Genomic DNA, 19,967 nt, shown 5'->3' on the forward strand with positions numbered 1-19,967 from the left:
CAGGAAGGGCTCAGGTTGTAATAAAAATAATCTTAGCTAACGTTTGTGGATCATTTACTTTTGGCCAGGCCCCATGCTAAGCATGGAATGAGGAGAAAATAGGAATTGTCTTATATACTGTTCAACAAATGTTCATTGACCTACATAACTGAAAACAAGTTGTTTACACTCTCTAAATGCATCAGTGAATCTTAAGCCTGGGGTACTCAGCTATTACCATTATACTACCAAGAGCTATCACAAGATAAAATTTATTTTATTTCATTTTAACTTAGAAAAATAAACTTCATGCTATGAATGTTTTTAAAAATTGATTAAAAGTTTGAGGTTGTTGAAATACTTTTTTTCTAAATGCAATAAAAACATATATAGAACAAAATGATACCCACAGAGAAATGATCAGAAAAAAATGTTTTTTATTTACCAATTTGATAGGTTGCAAACCTGTCAGATACAGCACAGCCTTGGCTCAGGGCAGCAAACCTCAAAGTTTAGGGTGTACTAGCATCACCTCAAATCTTGTAAAAAAAAAAAAATGCAGATTCCTACACCCAAGCGGAAGAATTCTGAGTTAGCAGATCTGCAGTGAGGCCCAGAATTCTGCCCCTTCTGCAAGCACAGGAAAATGTGGGCAGGTGGTCCAGATATCCCTCACAAAACTCTGTCTTTAGAGAAATAGAGCCCCAACCCCTCACTTTCCCATGAACCCTGAGTCCTGAAAAACTCCAACTCAACCATAGAATATTTGCAAGATTTCAGTTTGGTCTGGGTCTCTAAGTGACTGATCTGGACCCATAATCAGAGGGAGAGATCAGAGCCATAATGATTTCCAGGCATAGGGTAAATTGCTACTTTTTATGACAGCATCTATAATAATTGAGTCAACTAGAGAAATTCTTTTGCTATCCCTATCTACTCCCTTTCCTCCTCCACAAAGAGAATGGTCTCACCTTTTTATAGTCATCATGGTAATGGGGCATTTTCTCTTGGCCTTCAACTTCAAATTCAGTTTCAAGAGTAAAAAAGAATAGTTTGGGCAAAACAGATGTTTTCTAATATTTTGTATTTGACCTGAAGGGTGAGCGGTCAATATATTTACCTGATTGCATTAAAACCAATTGGACACCAAGACCTCTTGAAACGAAAGCACTGCATAGATTGGCTAAAACCAGAGGTGGAGACAATATGTAAACATCTTTGGTAAAATACAATTAAATTTGCTCTGACTTTGAGGCAACCCTTTGAAGTAGACTTTAGGAAATGTTTCTTTAAGACCGAGCGTGTTAGAAGTGATAGATCCCAACTATGACTAAGACAGAAGGTTTAGTCATTTCTGCTTAATGTGTGAACGACAAGCATTTGTTTTCACTTCTAGAGCATCATGAGGGAAAGAAAAACATGACATATATTTAATTCCACATCTACTGATCAAGATGGAGTTTCCCTGCCTACTGAACTTCCTACCACATGGTGTTCACTCCAAAGAGTTAACTATCTATCCCTTTGTTCTCTCCAGAACTTCTGATGACTTTACAAACCAGGCAACAATTGAGCACAAAAGCCTCCGGAGTGGAGTCACGCTGGCACGTTGTGACAGAACCACACAATGACGTGAGGTTCGCTACGTTCTGGAAATGCCCAAACAGCTAACGGCAGAGGTAAATGCAATCCAACATCAGCACCCGCACAGCCTGGGACAGACCTGAGACTCAGAGCCCTCAGTCTCGGGGGCAAGTTTCCCATGGTGGCAGGGGGTAAAGGTGGCAAATTAAAAAAAAAAAAAAATGACAGCAAGACTTCTGAGAACAGCCCTTGCTTTGGTCTTCTTTGGCCTGTTTGGGGTTCTGGAAGCAACAACAATATCGTGCAGGAATGAGGAAGGCGAAGCTGTGGATTGGTAGGTAAATGAAACGGGAGGATTCGGGCATGCAGGTAGAAAGCCAGAGGGTCTGAGGCAAAGCGGCTCACTGTAAAGTCCTAAAGGAATCTTCCACCCTGCCTTTCCCTTTTAAAAAGAGGAAATTAAAGTGTGTAAATGACCCACATATCCAAATAGGAGCAGGCTCCTGAGTGGGGGGGCTTCCCCCTGAGGAAGAGCTCAGCAGCCCCTCATGAGCCTGATTCGCTGGCCCCAATGGGTCGAGTCTGGAGGCCACAGAGGTGGGAGAGAGCTGACAACCTCTCTCCGTTGGCAATTTCCTCTCATTGCATTGTGCCTTTCCTAACGGAACTTTCCAACATCCTTTTAGAGAGGGAGAAAGGCAAGAAGGCAGATTTCTTTTTGTCTGAGAACTTGCTCTTATCCTTCTGAGAAGGAGAAAGAGGGCTTGATGGAGCGCAGCACGGCTGGGTTGACGGCGTTGATTAGGTAGCATGCGGCAGTTGTTGGAGTGGGTGCTGGATCGCTAGCATCCTTCATGGTGTCAGAGAGACTAAGCACAGCACCACATTATAGCCATGGATTCTTCTAAAGCTTAGATCACCTTTTCACTCTTTCATTAACGTCTTTGGTTTTGACATTATGGTTGGTGTCAAGCTTTGTGTAAACTTCAGGCTAAAGACCACAGATACACTCATTCAGTCTCTCAGCAAGCAGTTACTGAGCTTATGCCAGGCCCTGTGCTGAGTATTGAAAACACAGGTATGAATGAAATATGGTTCTTGCCCTCCAGGAGCTCAGTTATGTGGTGAGGGCATAGATGGGGTCATTGGGGAGCAGACAGCCCAAAAATCTTCTCTGAGTAAGTAGTTTTGAGCTAAGTTGTTGTTGTTGTTGTTTAAGACTATTTATTCATGAGAGAGAGAGAGAAAGGCAGACTCCGCATGGAGCAAGGAGCCCACATGGGACTCAATCCCAGGACCCTGGGATCATGACCTGAGCAGAAGGCAGACACATAACTGACTGAGCCACCCAGGCATCCCTGTTTTGAGTTAAGTTTTAAGAACAATGATGAGCTGCTCAGAAAAATCAGAGAGCTGCAAGGGCATCTCAGGCCCATGAGGGAGCGGTGAGGAGGTATAGGGGCAAAAAGGTAGAAAGCCATGGAGAGAGTGTGGAAGCAGTTCAGTGTTGCTGGTCCTTCAGAACTTGGAGAGATGGCAGGAGGGAAGTTCAGCAAGAGGCAACGGACAGTTCAAAAAGGGCTTTGTATGCTGGGCTGCAGAGTCTGCCCTTGACCCTCCAAGGGAGCTACTAAAGACCTTCAGACAGGGATGTGAAGTGGTCAGGTTCATATTCGAGAAAGTCCACTGGCAATACTGGGAAGGCCAGCTTCATGGAGACCAGTCTGGAGTCATGGAAAACTATAGGACTCACATTATGGGTGAGATGATGTGCCGACGCACGTTAAAGAAATGGCAGTCAAATTAGAGAGGAAGGTACATTCTGAGAAAACTTGTCCACAAATGGGTTGAGGGTCATAGGAGAGAGAGCCAAGTTAGGAAATACTTTCACACTGTTGGTGTCTCTGACCATACAGATGTGTTCCCCAGCTGCGGAGAAGAGCAGAGTTGGACAAAATATTATAAACTTGGTTTCAAAACTATGGAGCTGGAGGTCTCTGGGACACGTATGCATTTAGGCTTCTCTGGACCTCAACGTAGAGGTCTGGGTTACAAAGAGATCCAGGAGTCTTCAGAATATAATTGGAAATGGTTACCCAAGAAAAATGTTTAAATGCACGAGTTCTCATCTGGTGTGTTGTGACACAGATCTCCAGCTCTTCAGTGGCAGGCCACTACAGCATGAATGACACATAAAATATATTTTTGCCACAGCTGAATGGACATGTTACTTAGCAATACCCATCAGAGGGAATTCTGAGCCTGAGCAAACAGGGAGGCAGCCTCAAGCTGTTACAACTCACGGTGAGAGTCAATGGGCAGAACAACATCAGGCCAGTACCAAAGAACGATCTTGTTTCTGGCCACGTGCGAGGACCCTGCCCTGAGAGTAAGAACGCATGCACAGGGCGGGAAAACGCACATATGAATACAAGCAAGTGTAGAATGTGAAGCTTTTATGTGCAGCGTGAGGTACTGGCATGCGGCAATAGTGAATGCGTCAGGATGTTTGCTTTCTCGTGAGTATTTGACAGTGCATTGTGGGATTTTTGCATTAGAGAGTATTTGGCTAGACCCGGCAGCTTTGCCCTCAGGGGACTTTCAACATTGTCTGCAAACATTTTTGATTGGCACAGCTGCGGAGTACTATGTCATCTAATAGGTAGAGGCCAGGGAGGCTGCGATGCCCAGGACACACCCAACCACCACCCCCCCCAACAAAGGATGATCTGGCCTGAAATGTGAGCACACGCCCATTGAGAAGCCCTGGGCTCCATGATCTGGCCACCTCCCCTCTCTGTGAGATACCTGAAGAAGATATACAAACAGGAGATAATAGGAAGAAGGCAAAATGCTTACTTGATTGGCTGGTCTTGGCCCCGAACCCTCAATGCAGGGCAGTCTGATAAACAGCTGAAGAATGTGGCTGAGGCCAGAGGGTCAAGGGAGACGCCATCTACTCTGCAGGCCAGACCCAAATCTCAGACCCAGCCAGCCAGCTACAAAGACGTGAGCATGCGAAGCACTTGGGGCAGAAGAGAAAAACACACCCAAGGCCTTTGCTGTCTAGCCCTGGGCTTTGGCCTCTCCCCAGGGCAGCCATATGGACTGTGGAAACAGAAGACAGCCACAGTCAATGTGTAGAATGCGTACATGGGCTTCACCTACAGGGACCCTTCCTGCCAGGCCGGCTACTGTCTCAGGACATGTCCAGTGAGATTCACATTCCTTCTCTGGGAAGGACCAAAGCCAAGGGTGAAAATAGAGGTGGAAAGCTGGAGCAAATCCTTTTCCTCGGACTTAGGAAACACAAGTAAAATGGTATGTTTCGGTGCTTCACACCAGGGGAGCAGTCAATAGATGTTAGTAATTCGTGATTATTTCCTTTGTTAGGTTTACCTTTTATAAGTTACCTAAAAGGCAAGACAAGGAAAGCAGACAGACTGGGTTAGAGTACCTATACCTAGACTCCACCACCAGAAGCTGGAAGAGGAGTAAGCAGCTCATGAATACCACCAACAGTGTGTTGGGAAGGACATTACAACAGCTATATGAAGCCTATGCCTCCAAGGTAACCTGTTGTTAATCGTTCATTTGATTCATACAAAAATGCATAACATAGAATCTAAAGATTCCAAAGGACTTAACGCTAACCTACTAAACCCCCAGTCTTAGCAACTTGAAGTGAGCCGGCACAGAATCTGAATCAATCTAAGACCTTAAGGATTATGTCGTCAGACTCTATGGCGATGCCAAATTATTGGCACATTCAGCACTATATCCAGTAGTATCACTGGGTAAGGTGTGAACTGATTACATATGGAAGACTTCTGGCTGCCAAACTCTGCCAATTCATTCGGGACTTGCTATCTTATCCCTCTGACAAAAATAGAAAGGAGCCCCCTCCTGTTATAATGCTATATAGACCCGCAGTCAATATGCCTTGAGGAATGGATTGCTTATGCTATGGTGGGGATGAGTGGCAGTGGCCCTCATGAAGGTTTCCAGTTGGTCTTCCTTTTAATTTATCATTTTCCAAATAGTAGGTTGAGAGCTAGGGTTCTAGCGCAAGGCCCAGAACTAACTTGCCCGAATGTAGATTAAACCTGCTATCCGGACTTGATCAGGCAATGAGCTAACCAGCCAAAGCGACAGAGGTAAGCAGGCTGCTGGCTCACTGTGGGCAGTCTCCCAATGTTCCAGGCACCATCTGCTGTTCGGTGACAAGACACTGCATTCCAACCAGGGGTCACAAGTAAAACCAAACAATAATATTTGGTTGCACGCATGTATGCATTCCCAACACTCACTTAGAGAGAAGTCAATGTGTAAAATGACTCAGCACTTACAGCGTATTGGGCCTTTGCATAGGTCAATAAATTTAATCCCCATAATACTGTGTTAGGCGCTAGCACTATGATACATATATATGTGAGTATTCACTCAAAACGTGCAGAGAGCTATCCCTATGTGTGCTGATAGTCACTTTATTCACTGGCGATTAAGACCAGCCTTCAGAGCCAAGTTACAAGGTAAGAATTTATTTATTTATAAGGTGCACCAGGCACTGTTCTGGGTGCTTTTTAAAATTATTTAATCCCAGCAGCAACCCTGTTTTAAATTATAGGTTGTTATGTAAAGTCAAAACTGCCTGCAGCTTCTTCTGCTTTCCAAGGTTGGGGATGGAGGCCGGGACCATAACCCATCAGTGAGGAAATTAGCACTTCCCCTGTTCCCTTCCCCACTGGGAAGAGAAATGAAAGAGCAACATGGTGGAGCCTCTGTCATTCACCTTAGTTGGGACAGATGGTTCTTACTTTGGCTGAGTATAATAATGAGCTTTGGAGGCCCAACACTAGCCTCAGAGCCAGGAGGGCAAAAGAGCTAAACTGCTCTGCCAAATAAAATAGAGTAGATGAGAGCTAGGAATTAGAAAGCATAAGAAACACAGAGGGAGACCGGGAGCAAGTCCTTGTGATAATGTAAAACCATTCAATGTTTTGTACCCTCAGTAAAACCTGCTCACACGCAGGCCTCAAGTGGTAGATTCTGGAAAGAAAATGATAGTAAACGGGCTGATTTCCAAGTCTGATTGGCATAGAGCCAAAAGAGGAGCAACAATAGTGGGTGACATTCAAGGGAGATGAGGTGTTCTTTGGAAGCTGGAATTCTGTGCCAGAGGTGATGGTGAGACAGAACTCCCCCACCTGCCAACCTGGAGTTCTAATAGAAAGCAGAATTCGAGATCAGACCGACTGGTTTTTACTCTCAATTGCCAAGATGACCTGGGCCAACATCTTGGTTGCACTGGGCATTGTTGCCCTTCTCTTGCCTTTGTCAATAAGAACCTTCCATTCACCTTTATAATAATATTTATCAAATTATACTGAAGTTGCTTGTACTTGCCTGTCTATAGTCCCTGCTAACTAGGGGCAGAGATTGTATTAGTCTTGTCCAACATTCAGTAGTCAAAATAATACCCAACCTATGTGTTATATAAAGATGTCCAGAGGCACATGCATAGGCCTACCTACTCTCTGGTCCATGGTCTTCCCCTTTGTCAGAAGGCCTCTCTTCACAGGGCTATAACTCGTTTAACCTTAGCTAGCCGTTACCCTCCTAGTTAGAATAACACATTTCATCAATTGTAAGGATAAAGTTCCTCACAGAATCTCCCCAGATCTCCTTCACATTGTACACCAAAGGCACACAATGACCTCATGACCACATTCAACACCAGCTCATTGAATCACTATCAGAGTCCTCCAGCTGAGGATACGAAGGCCAACAGTAGCTCAGTAGGTCAGTTGTGGAAAATGAGTGTAAAAAGACAGCTTCTTTTCCTGGATATTCCTAAATATAGTAGCCAGGAATGATTCACAGGGTATAGGGTGCATTTAAAAAAAGGTTTTAGATTACATCAAATCATGAAGCAATTGTAAGCAACTCAGTTATTGACTTATTTTCTGAGAGAAAACGAGGAGGCTTTTTTTTTTTTTAATTGAGGAACTGGGTTGTCCTTTATTGCTTTTAATTATGTCCCCAAGACTTTTTTAAAATATCAGCATTATTGACTTCAGTAAGAATCACTACGTCATGACACCAATGAAATGGAATCACACAGAACTAATATAAGCACATTTCCAAAACGTGACATAAGAGACACCACCAAAATAATAGCTTCATTTTTACTCAGAGATTTGGACCACTGTTTAGAAAATTTTCTCTTATTTTGCCTTACCAGAGGAAATCCAATATCTCCACACATTCAATTTCACCACTTTTTCTAAGCAGGAAAATATCAGGCGAGAAGGTGAAGTGACACTGAGAAATAGATTGAAGGAAGATCCTCCCCTCCAGGGAAGTAGTTGGAGCAGAGAATGAGGAATCCTGATTAAACACAAAACTCTGACCAAGAGGTGAAGTACAATGCAGGCAGAGGAACCCAGACCCTGACAGCCAGTTCCGCATTGTGCCTCTAATATCAGTGGAAAAAAACCAGGTGTAAACCTTGGCTGGTTGTGCCTACTTCATTTCCTGAACAAATATTTAAGTACTTCTTTATTATAAACCGGTTGCCAAATGAGAAATGTGCGTCCAAAACAACCAAGAGAAATAGGAATACTGCCCTCACATACACAGCAGGAAGCGTAGGGTTCCTGGAACATAAGACAAAGCTGTGCGTGGTTGAGAATGGGCTTCCTGTTCCCCTGTCTTTCGTGGCACAAAATTCGTATTGATGGGGAAGCTTCCTGTTAGGCGAATGGATGACTTTTCATGTGTATTAATGAAAGCCTGTATCGCAGTCTGGGTGGCTGGTAGAAATGTTGTGAGCATTTACGAGCATAAGAGTGACACCGTTATAACCCTAGTGTGTTTCTGCAGAATAACAACACAGCCTATCTACTCTACAATGATGGGGTCCCTACCTCTGTGAATTACAGCCGGAAGTATGGACACACTAAAGGTATGACAAAAGCTGTTAGTTTCTCTTTCCTATTGTCAATCAACATTCTCTTCAACATTCTCTCTTGAATATTCTTATGTTGCACACCAAAAAGATAGCTTTTCTTCTTAATGGTTTATTTTGAGTTATCAAAATGCGTTATTTCTATATCACAGGTTATAATCATATCATATGACTTGGAAATCTCCTTTTCACAAATTCTATTTTATTTCTTTTTCTTTCTTTTTTTTTTAAAAGATTTTATTTATTTATTTGACAGACAGAGATCACAAGTAGACAGAGAGGCAGGCAGAGAGAGAGAGGAAGGGAAGCAGACTTCCCGCTGAGCAGAGAGCCCGATGTGGGGCTCCATCCCAGGACCCTGGGATCATGGCCCGAGCCCACGGCAGAGGCTTTAACCCACTGAGCCATCCAGACACCCCCATTTTATTTCTTAACATTTAAAAATACACACTTTGGGGACACACTTTGGATGGCTCAGTGGGTTAAAGCCTCTGCTGTGGGCTTGGGCCATGATCCCAGGGTCCTGGGATGGAGCCCCACATCGGGCTCTCTGCTCAGCGGGAAGTCTGCTTCCCTTCCTCTCTCTCTCTGCCTGTCTCTCTGTCTACTTGTGATCTCTGTCTGTCAAATAAATAAATAAAATCTTTAAAAAAATAAAATAAATTAAATTAAAATAAAAATACACACTCTGTAGCAGAAATCCAAGTATTGAATACTGGGAATACCACCCAGTGTGTGTGTGTGTGTGTGTGTGTGTGTGTACACACATGTTTCAGTCAGGTTCATTGGGGTATAATTGATATAGAATAAAATTCATTCTTCTTAGTGTATGGTTCCTTTTGAAATAAACATTTTTGAAAAGTATTTTTATTATTTTTTTTAAGATTTTTATTTATTTATTTATTTATTTGACAGATCACAAGTAGGCAGAGAGGCAGGCAGAGAGAGAGGAGGAAGCAGGCTCCCTGCTGAGCAGAGAACCCAATGCGGGACTTGATCCCAGGACCCTGAGATCATGACCTGAGCCGAAGACAGAGGCTTTAACCCACTGAGCCACCCAGGCGCCCTGAAAAGTATTTTTAAATAAATTTTTCATATTAGGTAATTTTGTTATATATAATTTTTTATCATAGGAAATGTTATTTTTCTATTTATAAACTATATATATAGTTTTTCTATTTATAAACTATATATATACATAAAAATTCAAAATGCCAGCCAAAAAATATCTGTAATCCTAAGACCCATTAGATAATCACATTAATCCTTTCTACTTACATTTTCTATAGTATGTATTTTTAAACATTTTTATAAAACTATTGTAATGACTATTTTCAACTGTTTTTCAACTTAATGCATCATGAATAATTTCCCATGGCAACAAGCATTTTTCAGAAGGTCCCAAACTCATGCCTTCAGGGACAGGCAAATGGATGTCAGCAAGCCAGGTGGGCTGAACTAGCAGGTCCCTGAAGAACTGGAAGGTGCATACTTTGTCAAAAGGGCAGATAGTACTCAGCTTGCCTTTAGGGGATGCAATTTTTCAGGAGATGTTGAAAATTAGTATTTGTGGAAATTTCCCTCAGTGTTTAAATGTTGGCAATGAGCTCAAAGTCTTAAAAATACTCTGTGAACATAATAATATGTATCTGCAGGCTAGATTTGGCCACTGGGCTGCTACTTTGCAACCTCTGATTAAGAATATAATTTGTAATGGCTGTCAAATGTCATGAGTGTTGAAAGCTTTTGATTTAGCCAAGATGCCCTCCTGATGGTCCTATTAGCATGGAATGCAGCAATTTTTATAATACACCACATTCTCCAACCTCTCCTCCAACAACCCTCAACCACCATTCTCACTCCACCCTGTTAGTTGCTAAAAGGATTTGGGAGAAAGACTGGAAAAGGAATAGGACCCCATGTCCGGAGGGGGTGTTCTCTTTGCCAACAGATGCCTGACATCCTGTGGCATGGGTACCGGGGGCTTAGGATTTTAGGCAAACAGCTCACTCATCTGGGCAGAAGGAAGCTTCTGAAGGTCATCCAGGTCTGTTAGGCAAAAGGACTTTGGACATACATTTTCCACCTGGACACAGGGAATGATTCTATATCCACTGAAAGACCACTAGTGTTCTTTCTTAAAGTGTTCTTTGCAAAAGAAATAACAGACAGGCACTTGATTTCCATTCTAACAATAAGACAAACATGAATAGCTTTATATTTGCATGGTCATATGCAAACTGGAAAGTCTAGTCAGCATACCAAAACTATCCCAATTTATTTATAAACACAGAAATCGTCACAGGTGCCTGCTGGATAGGATTGATTTTGCCATGTCACAAGATGATGAAAATCTTTCTGTTTCCTTTCTTTCCGGTTTTCATGTTATTTTGCTCCACAAATCTTCACTAAACACAATTACCTGGGATGTTTTGGCATGGCTTCTCTTTTAATTCTCTTTGCCTCTTGTTTCTGGGCTTGTGGAATTGACTAGTCTCCTACAGTTAAAGGTGCATTGGTTTCTTACAACAAATTACTACAGGTACATTTCTCTGTTTGATATTTTTCTCCTCCAACTCTTTTTTAGCCAGCTTTTGAAAATAGCTTAGCTGTTTAGCAGTACAGAGACTCATTATCTGAAGCTTGCCAGGTGACTATATAGTTTAACAAGGTCAAATTCCAATTAAGCACATTTGCATTCTGCCAAAACAAATTCTCCTTATGGTTACAACATGAAATTCCTCTTAGCTCTTCATAGGGTGGCTGCCCTGGCTGCCTCTTTGGTGGCTTCTTATCAGTAATGGGGCTAGGTGATGTGTGCCCGAATTGGTTTTGAAATCTTTGAAAAGCAAGCAGAAATCTTTGTGCTTATTTTATTTTATTTTTTTTTAGATTTTATTTATTTATTTGACAGACCGAGATCACAAGCAGGCAGAGAGGCAGGCAGAGAGAGAGGGAGAAGCAGGCTCCCCGCTGAGCAGAGAGCCTGATGCGGGGCTCGATCCCAGGACCCTGGGATCATGACCTGAGCCGAAGGCAGAGGCTTAACCCACTGAGCCACCCAGGCGCCCCAATCTTTGTGCTTATTAATGGAATAAAACATTGGCCTGAAATATAAATGGGCTTAAATGTTGCAGCTTTGAACCCTATTGTTCAATGGAGATTTTGTTTTTCTAATGTATCTGTATTAACTGTATTTTTGGTAGGCTTACTGCTGTGGAACAGAGTCCAGGGACTCTGGCTGATTCATTCTACTCCCCGGTTTCCTCCAACTCCTGAGGAAGGCTATGATTATCCACCCACAGGAAGAAGACACGGGCAAACTGGCATCTGCGTAACTTTTAAGTACAACCAGTATGAAGCAATAGGTAACACTGGAGTATGTTTAAAAAAGAGATAGCAATGTTAAAGAAGGGATTTGGAAATGTATTAATAAATGTATTACTTCATCTATTTCTCTATTCATTAACACTCTGACACCTGGATTCTACTAGATTCTAATATTGACATTGCCATGGTGAGACCTTGAGCTGTTTCACTTACTAGACCTTTGTTTTCTGATCTGCCAGTGATGTCCTTGAAATTGATTGGGGTAGTATTTTCAAATATCTGCAGTGGCCAGGCTGGTAACAAAAATGGGTGAAACAGACAAGCAACACTTCATGGGCAGTGGGATCAGTGATAAACTGGAGTGTTCAGTCTCCCCTCCAAAGCCTCATCTCTGCCATGTGGCTCTGCAGGAAAGCAGACCTAACGATACCAGATCTCCCTATTTTTCAAGACGAACTAGAAACCTAGGGATGGGAGGATGGGAGAGAGTCGGAAAGACAGCATGGTCTCAATCTTATTTAAAAAAATAATTGTGCAGATTACATGTTACCTGCAGGCCACCAACCTGACAGCTCCAAGCCATGGGATCTTCCTTTGAGATCCCAAGGTCAAATGGCCAAAAATACTTGGATTTGGAAGTGAAAACTACGGATATGAATTTGGAAAACTAAGCTGAGGGAGGAGGAGAAGGAGGAACGCTGTTTTACCAATCTCTTTTTACTGAGGAGGCTGCTAAATTGTAGTAAAGAGTGATTTACCTCTAAGTATAGGAGGTTTAGAACATGTTTTTCATCAAATTTCTACCTTATGGCAAGGATTACTGAGGCTCTCACTCAAAGCCCTAGTTTAACTACTTGAGTCCCAGTAATGATTAGAGAGAAGAATAGCACAGAGATTAGGTGTACATGCTGATGAGCTAACCATTCTTTAAGCTGGATGATCAGTTCACGGGAGGTCTCTACTTTTGCATATGTACCTATATGTGAAAGGACCATATGGCCTCCGATGTCAGACTGCCTGGATTTGAATATCAACTCCATCAGTTATGAGCTTTATAACCCTGTGCATGCAACATAAATTCTCCATTAATTCATCTGTAAAATGAAGATAATGATAAAAGAACTTACTTAATAATATGGTTATTGTTAGGATTGAATTAAAAACATGTAAAACCCATAGGACAATGCCTGGGAAGTAGGAAGTACTCAATAGGCGTCAACTACTTTAACCAAGAGTAATTTGAAAGCTATTGGTTTCAAGAAGGGAATACTCTTGTTTTTGTTTTTTGTTTTGCTTTGTTTTTTTCTTTTTAACTCAAAGCAAGATCTATAATATCAACAAGCATTTCCATCTGTGTCCTAATTCTCAACTTTTCTTTCTGTTTCTTGATTCAGATTCTCAGCTCTTGATCTATAACCCAAACATTTATAGCTGTTCCATCCCTGCCATCTTTCGCCAGGAGCTCGTTCACATGCCCCAGCTGTGCTCTGGTTCCAGCTCGTCAGAGATCCCTGGCCGGCACCTCACCACACTTCGGTCAGCCCAGGGCCAAAAATTCCTCCATTTTGCAAAGTCGGATTCTTTCCTTGATGGTATGAAAGATCATGATCCAATCATATGTAACTTTGCTGTTGGACTCACTCTGGATTATACAGAGGAAATACTCTGATTATTCAGGGGTAGGGAAGTAGAAGAGAAGGGAGGGAAAAGGAAGGAAAGGGAAAAGGGAGATTGGATCAGTTCAAACATTTGCCTACTCTGCTTGAATAGCAAAATTCCTGATCCAACCGCCAAAATATCTGACAATGTCTCACAACCATCCAACCAGGGGCCAGTGAAAACTCACAGTCTGCAGCCTCTGGGCTACAGGCCCAGCTGTCTCCTTCTTTTTCTATTCTCTAAGCAGCTATTTAAAACCTTCTTTACCCTCAAGTCCTTTACATGACTCTGCCACCTCATTTCTGGCTTCGATTTCTCCTTCATAGAGAGAACAGAGATCACCAAGGAGAAACCCCTTCAAGAACAAACCCCACCAAAAACAGTATGGAGGTTCCTCAAAAAATTAAAAACAGAAATATCACATGATTCTATAATTCCACTACTGGGTATTTACTCAAAGAAAACAAAAACACTAATTCAGAAAGATATATGCAGCCCTTTGTTTATTGCAGCATTATTTACAGTAGCTAAGATACAGAAGAAACCCAAGTGTTCATCAACAGATGAATGAATAAAGATGTGGTGTATATATACAATGGAATATTACTCAGGCATTAAAAAGAATGAGATCTTACCATCTGGGACAAAATGGATGGACCTAGAGGGTATTATGCTAAGTGAAATAAGTCAGACAGAGGAAATAATGATTTCGCTTATATGTGGAATTTTAAAAGCATATGATTTCACTTATTTGTGGAATTTAAAAACAAAACAAATGAACAAACCCCTCCCCTCCTGAATAAAGGCAGAAATGGACCCATAAATACATAGGTCAAACTGATGATTCCCAGAGGGGAGTGGGTGGAGGGATGGGCAAATGGGTGTAAGTGAGTGGGAGGTACAGGTTTCCAGTTATGGAATGAATAAGTCACAGGGATGAATGAATAAGTCACTACATTCCTGGGGAATGTAGTCGATGGTACAATAGCATAGTACGGTAACAGATGGTAGCTCCACTGTGGTCCGCATAAAATGAAGAACGGAGTTGTCAGATCACTGTGTTTTATACCTGAAACTAATGTAACACTTTGTGTCAGCTATACTTCCATTTTTAAAAATGGCTAACAACAACAACAAAAAGAACACACCTACTCTCAATAATCTTATCTGTTTCCATCCCTTTTCACGAGTTTTCTTCTACCCCAACAGAAGAAGTGCACCCCTTGTGCCTTGGAGCCCATCCCAGCCTCAGAATACCTTGATTCATCCACTTGATCTGTTCTCCCTCTTCTACGTCAACAGGCCCACTCTATAAGCTCTGTCCCCTTAGCCCACAAACATCCCCCAAAACCTTCCCTCGGTTCTAGATCCCCTATATCTGTTTCTTCTTTTCTTCCAGATTTCTTTTTAAAGGACTCTTCAGAGCCTTCAGTGGATCAATGCTCCTTCACTGCAGCCTTGAGCCTCTGTCTGTAGACACCAGTCTCTCCGCAGTCACCAATGACTCTCTTAGTTGACCTCACTGTCTTCCTTTTTTGCTTCCTTCCTTCCTTCCTTTTATATTAGATAAAATTCACTGAATGCCTGCCACTTGCCAAGCTCTGTGTTAGGCACCAGATAGAGATCCAAAAATTAACAGGACAGAAATAGTCTCTGCAGAATCTGGCACTGTTAAAACCCTTTCCTTCCTGAAACACTCCCCCTCCCTGATTTTTGGGAGTGTATGGTCTCTTGGTCTTCTTCCCACTTCTCTTAAGTCTCTTCTGCCAGGTCCTCCTCCTCTGCCTACTACTTAGGTGGCTGAGTTGCCACGTGGTTCTCTACTCATCCTTATCTCATTCTACATACTCACTCTAGGCGATTTCCAGCAAGCCTTCAGGTGATTCCCAAGACTAGATCTGCACCCCAGATCTCTGGACTGACAGATGTATTCAAAAGTGGGTGGGACATTTCTACTTGGAGGTGGTACAGCCACATCAAATTCAATATGCCAAACTCATCATTATCCCCCACAAAACACTATTTTTCTTGTATTCTGCATAGTCAACTGGGGACTCTAGATCCCTCCTTTTTCCTCACCCCTCTATCAAGTCATCAAATTCAATCAGCTCCAGGTCCTTAGTAACACTCACATCCATCTTTTCCTCTCCAAACTTTCGGCCACTGCTACAGTCCCACCTGTGTTTATTGTCACAGTTATTGTGACAACCTGATGTTTTCTCTATCTCCAATCTAATGCACCTTTCACAGTTCATCCTCTGCATTGACTCTTGATTGATATTTATGATCATAAACCAGTTTCTATTAATTCTCCATTAACACTTCTTTAAAAACTCCCCCATTGAGGGGTCCCTGGGTGGCTCAGTTGGTTAAGTGTCTGACTCTTGATTTCAGCTCAGGTCATGATCTCAGGGTCATGGGATTGAGCCCTGCACTGGGCTCAGAATAGAGTCTGCTTAAGATTCTCTGTCTCCCCCTCCCCCTCTCCTCTGCTCACTCTAAATAAATAAATAGCCCAGTGATTTCAGGAAAACCCAAACATTTTGGCATGATTTGCAAAGATCCCTTGAAGCTGGCCCCTGATTACTTCTCTAGCTTTATTCTTTCTGAAGATCTTTTCAGAACAAAAACATATATTACTCTCTTATTTGTGTGGAACAGAGGACATTTTTAAACACCAATGTCATCTTAGTAATAAGGATAATAACTTTTATTTACATATCACTTTAGCACTTACAAAATGTTCTCCCGTCCACTATCTCAATTATGTTGTTATTATTGTGCTTATGACATTCACATATCAGGGGTGAATGATGAGTTCCATTGCTGAGGATATTTTCAGGGACTTATCTAAGTACAAATACTAGCCTTGCTATCTTTCTCCCTATAAACTCTAGACATCTTTGCAGCCTGGATGGCTCAACATTTGAAGACACACTTGCTAACAGAAACCTGGCAGCGAAAGAGACAAGAGCTTCCTTCAAACTGCTCCCTTCCTTACCACGTCTACAATGTCAAAGCAATTAAGATATCTGGACAGTCTTATTTCAGTTCTTACCAGGATCATGCCAAATGGTGTGTTTCCCAAAAGAGGACCAAAAATCGCTGGACCTGTATTGGAGACCTAAATCGGAGCCCATACCAAGCCTTCAGAAGTGGAGGGTTCATTTGTACCCAGAATCAGCTTATTTACCATGCATTTCAAGGACTGGTTTTGTATTATGAGCACTGTAACTAAACTTGGTGAAAGGACATAAGTACTATCATTTTCACTGCTGACAATGAGTCTTCTTCCATAAGATCCATTATATATCAAAAGCCTGTGAACGTAGCTGTACTTCACATATCATCAAATAAAATGCTTTTCTACCATGTTTACCATTTTATCTTCCACTTAGTGGCAATTTATTTACTTTCTATATATATGTCATAAACATAAATGATTATACATTACTAAAGTGAGAATGGATGGAGTGGAAGAAAAAATATTCTCTGTTGTTCATAGATCGACAGGCTATCTCCTAGATTAATTGCACCTCCTTCACAAAGATTTCCTGACTCTTCTCATTCTTTGTTTAAGGAAAAAAAAATTTCTCTGTGTATCTCATACTATTTAGTCACATTCTTCTTAAAGTTCTTTTCACTGGTTTATGGTTGAGTCTTATTTGTTGTTCTTGCTGCTGCTCCTTACTCATCTTATGATCTTAGGCCATTTACTTGAACTCTCGGAGCTTTGCTTTTCTCATCTGCAACATGGAAATAATAAACATTTAAAAAAAAATGTTTTTAAGTCAGATTAGGAGGAAGAAGTGAAACAACCTACCAACTTGGGAGTAAATAAAGAAGAGTAACATAAATAAATCATAATCAAACCCAACAATCTTCATTCCAGTGTGCTTCATTTTGGGAGTTCTGGTCACTAAATACAACTGTGCTATGAATAAACAGTAATAAATTTGTATTAAGAACTAGTTGCTTAATAAAACTTGAAATGCAGTTCCCAATTTCAAGAAAATTATAATCTAACAAGAGTAATCATAACAGTAACTAAGGCCAGCATTTACTGAGCATTTACTATGTAGCTAACAGTCAACCCATATTTTCTTACTTGATCTTCATCATGATGCTATGCAGTAGAAATTATTATATCCCCATTTTACTGACAAGGAAACTGAAGCCTACAAAGCTTCAGTAAATTGCCCAATATTATAGAGGTCTATCTGCTCTCTAAGGCTATGCTCTTTACTTCTATTCCAAAACACAATAAAATAAAATGATGAAAAATAGGATAATATATATATGATGTCTTTTTTTTTTAAAGATTTTATTTATTTGCCAGAGAGACAAAGAGATCACAAGTAGGCAGAGAGCAGGCAGAAGCAGGCCTCCTGCTGAGCAGAAAGCCCAATGCGGGGCTCAATCCCAGGACCCTGGGATCATGACCTGAGCCTAAGGTAGAGGTTTAATCTACTGAGCCACCCAGGTGCCCCAATATATGATGTCTTAACACCAACCAAAACTCATGGAACATAATGACACCTGTCCAATGAAAAGCAGAGAAAAAATTGAGTTTATCTCACTGTCAGAAGCAAAGATAAGCTAATGGGATATTGAATATTAGCTAGCTAGCTTATATGTTTGAATGTATGAAGAGGTTTGAAAAATATGTTTTATCCTCACAGAAAGCATCTGACTATAAATAATTCCAATAAAATAGGATTAACAGAAAAACTAAAAAGTACAAGATCTTGACTTTAAAGGTGAAGCGGGTCAGAACTTGATTCAATAACACAGATAGGAATAAATGATAAGGAAAATGAGAAAGCAAAGGTCAATTGAAGAAGAAATTTTATTGGACTAAAAATATACACACAATAGGTATGAGCTTCCCCAAAGGTAAATCCAGACGTTCTAGAAAAGTGGTTTTATCTCAAGCACCACAGAAGAATCTGAAAGAGAGTAGAATCAAAACCAGAATCCATAGAATAAAGAGGATAAGAATGTGACAGAGAGAAGTAAAAGACAATGCTGGCCTACTGGTAACGCACATTAAGGATGTGCTTCCCAGTGAAGGGAGGAAGAGCAGTGCCTAGACCCTCCGTGAGGAAGGAAAAAATGCTGGAAAGGAATTGAACAGCCCCAGTAGTTCAAGGATATCAAATACTGACCTTGGTAGGAAGGAATATACCTTGGTGTTGTAGTTCCCTGGGATGGAGCTTAGTTAGAGGAGTAGCCACAGCAGAACAAAGAAACTAGTATTGCTATCTTCCTCAAGCATATGCCCAAGCCCATTACCCAATCATGGTGATTCCTATAGAGACACTGGGGAGTATCTTTAAGATAATAACATCACTGGAAGGAAACTGAAACTTTTGAGATTATAGGGGATGTTTTCATTGATGCCCTTTGGGAGGAAGAGAAGGATATGGGAGATATCAATGAATAAAATTTAAGTTCTAAACCATGGTTTGAAATACTGGAATTAAAGACTTATGTCTAAGATGGAAGTGTACTTTGGAAAGAAGATTGGATTTAGCTGGAAAGTACTTAATGTAATTGCAGAGGAAATTAAAAACAGAAATAAACCTATGGCAATAATCAGGGTTGGAGATGGCAATTCTAACATGGCAGTTCCAAATCATTTCTACTCTGCCCTCACACCCTTCTTAGATGGGAGCTTCTTAGAAAAGCTATTTTCCCCAGTCTGTATCACGTGACCTCTTCCTCTCCAGCTCCAAATGCTTGCGACACAAAAGAAAATAAGCCATATGGCATTGAAGGCAATACGATTCAGAAAAGAGTTTGAGGTAGGAGTATTGCAATGGAGTCTTGGTGCTTGAGCACTTGATCTGGAGGGTTATGTCCCCTGGAGATAAGATCACCATAGACTGCCTTATGCTTGCTGATGCAGAGAACGGTGGGCTGCAAAAGCTAGAGGATGGTGCAAATGCACCCCGAGTTCAAAAGAGCACAGAGTAATATCAATTCCAAATGTCCAGTTGTCAGATGAGTTCCTGTGGAGCCCAGCCATTCTCCCTAGTCACATATCCTATGACCGACCACTGTATCTTTCTTTAAGTATCCCAGTTTTGGTTTCAGTTGGTTTGGGTAGTTACCTATTTCTTACAGGCAAACAATTCTCACTTAAGTCATGTAGAAACGAGAATGACAGTGCAAGGGCAGTGCCAAATCATTTCAATTAAAGTAATAACTGAGGGGGAGCCTAGCTGCCTCAGTAGGTCAACATGCAACTCTTGATCTCAGAGTTGTAAGTTTGAGCCCTACATGGGGTATAGAAATTACTTACAAAAAAAATCTTTTAAAAAATAAATAAGGGGCACCTGGGTGGCTCAATGTTTAAAGCCTCTGCCTTCGGCTCAGGTCGTGATCCCAGGGTCCTGGGATCGAGCCCCGCATCGGGCTTTCTGCTCGGCAGGGAGCCTGC

The 19,967-nt window shown here is 41.5% G+C and overlaps 2 protein-coding genes across 6 annotated transcripts in view; one reads left to right on the forward strand and one right to left on the reverse strand.

Annotated features, from left to right (window-relative positions):
- Nucleotides 1-16,153, reverse strand: part of LOC116875057 (uricase) — a 44,122-nt gene extending 27,969 nt beyond the window's left edge. The window contains exon 1 of one of the 2 annotated variants that reach the window (XM_032870245.1): nucleotides 16,063-16,153. Coding sequence is in view for 1 of the 2 variants with exons in the window: in XM_032870244.1 (XP_032726135.1) it covers nucleotides 951-980 (30 nt within the window). In the remaining variant the exon portion in view is untranslated. Of the gene's footprint in view, nucleotides 1-950; nucleotides 1,049-16,062 lie in introns of those variants that run through there. The other variant, XM_032870244.1, reaches the window with a different exon arrangement.
- On the forward strand, nucleotides 1,587-17,251 carry DNASE2B (deoxyribonuclease 2 beta). Of its 4 annotated transcripts, none has more exons than XM_032870240.1 (6): nucleotides 1,587-1,897; nucleotides 4,957-5,134; nucleotides 8,449-8,530; nucleotides 11,740-11,901; nucleotides 13,258-13,455; nucleotides 16,420-17,249. In XM_032870240.1, exons 1-6 carry the CDS (start codon nucleotides 1,785-1,787, stop codon nucleotides 16,758-16,760), a joined length of 1,074 nt encoding a protein of 357 aa, XP_032726131.1. In that variant the 5' UTR covers nucleotides 1,587-1,784; the 3' UTR covers nucleotides 16,761-17,249. The 4 variants fall into 4 exon arrangements, with proteins under 4 accessions (XP_032726131.1, XP_032726133.1, XP_032726132.1 ...); XM_032870242.1 differs by having other exon boundaries at nucleotides 1,587-1,658; nucleotides 16,420-17,246; XM_032870241.1 differs by lacking the exon at nucleotides 13,258-13,455 and having other exon boundaries at nucleotides 16,420-17,251.
- Nucleotides 17,252-19,967: the final 2,716 nt, after the last annotated feature.

Source organism: Lontra canadensis, unplaced genomic scaffold (genome assembly GCF_010015895.1).
Source record: "Lontra canadensis isolate GAN:19392208 unplaced genomic scaffold, GSC_riverotter_1.0 scaffold40, whole genome shotgun sequence".
Lineage (NCBI taxonomy): Eukaryota > Metazoa > Chordata > Mammalia > Carnivora > Mustelidae > Lontra > Lontra canadensis.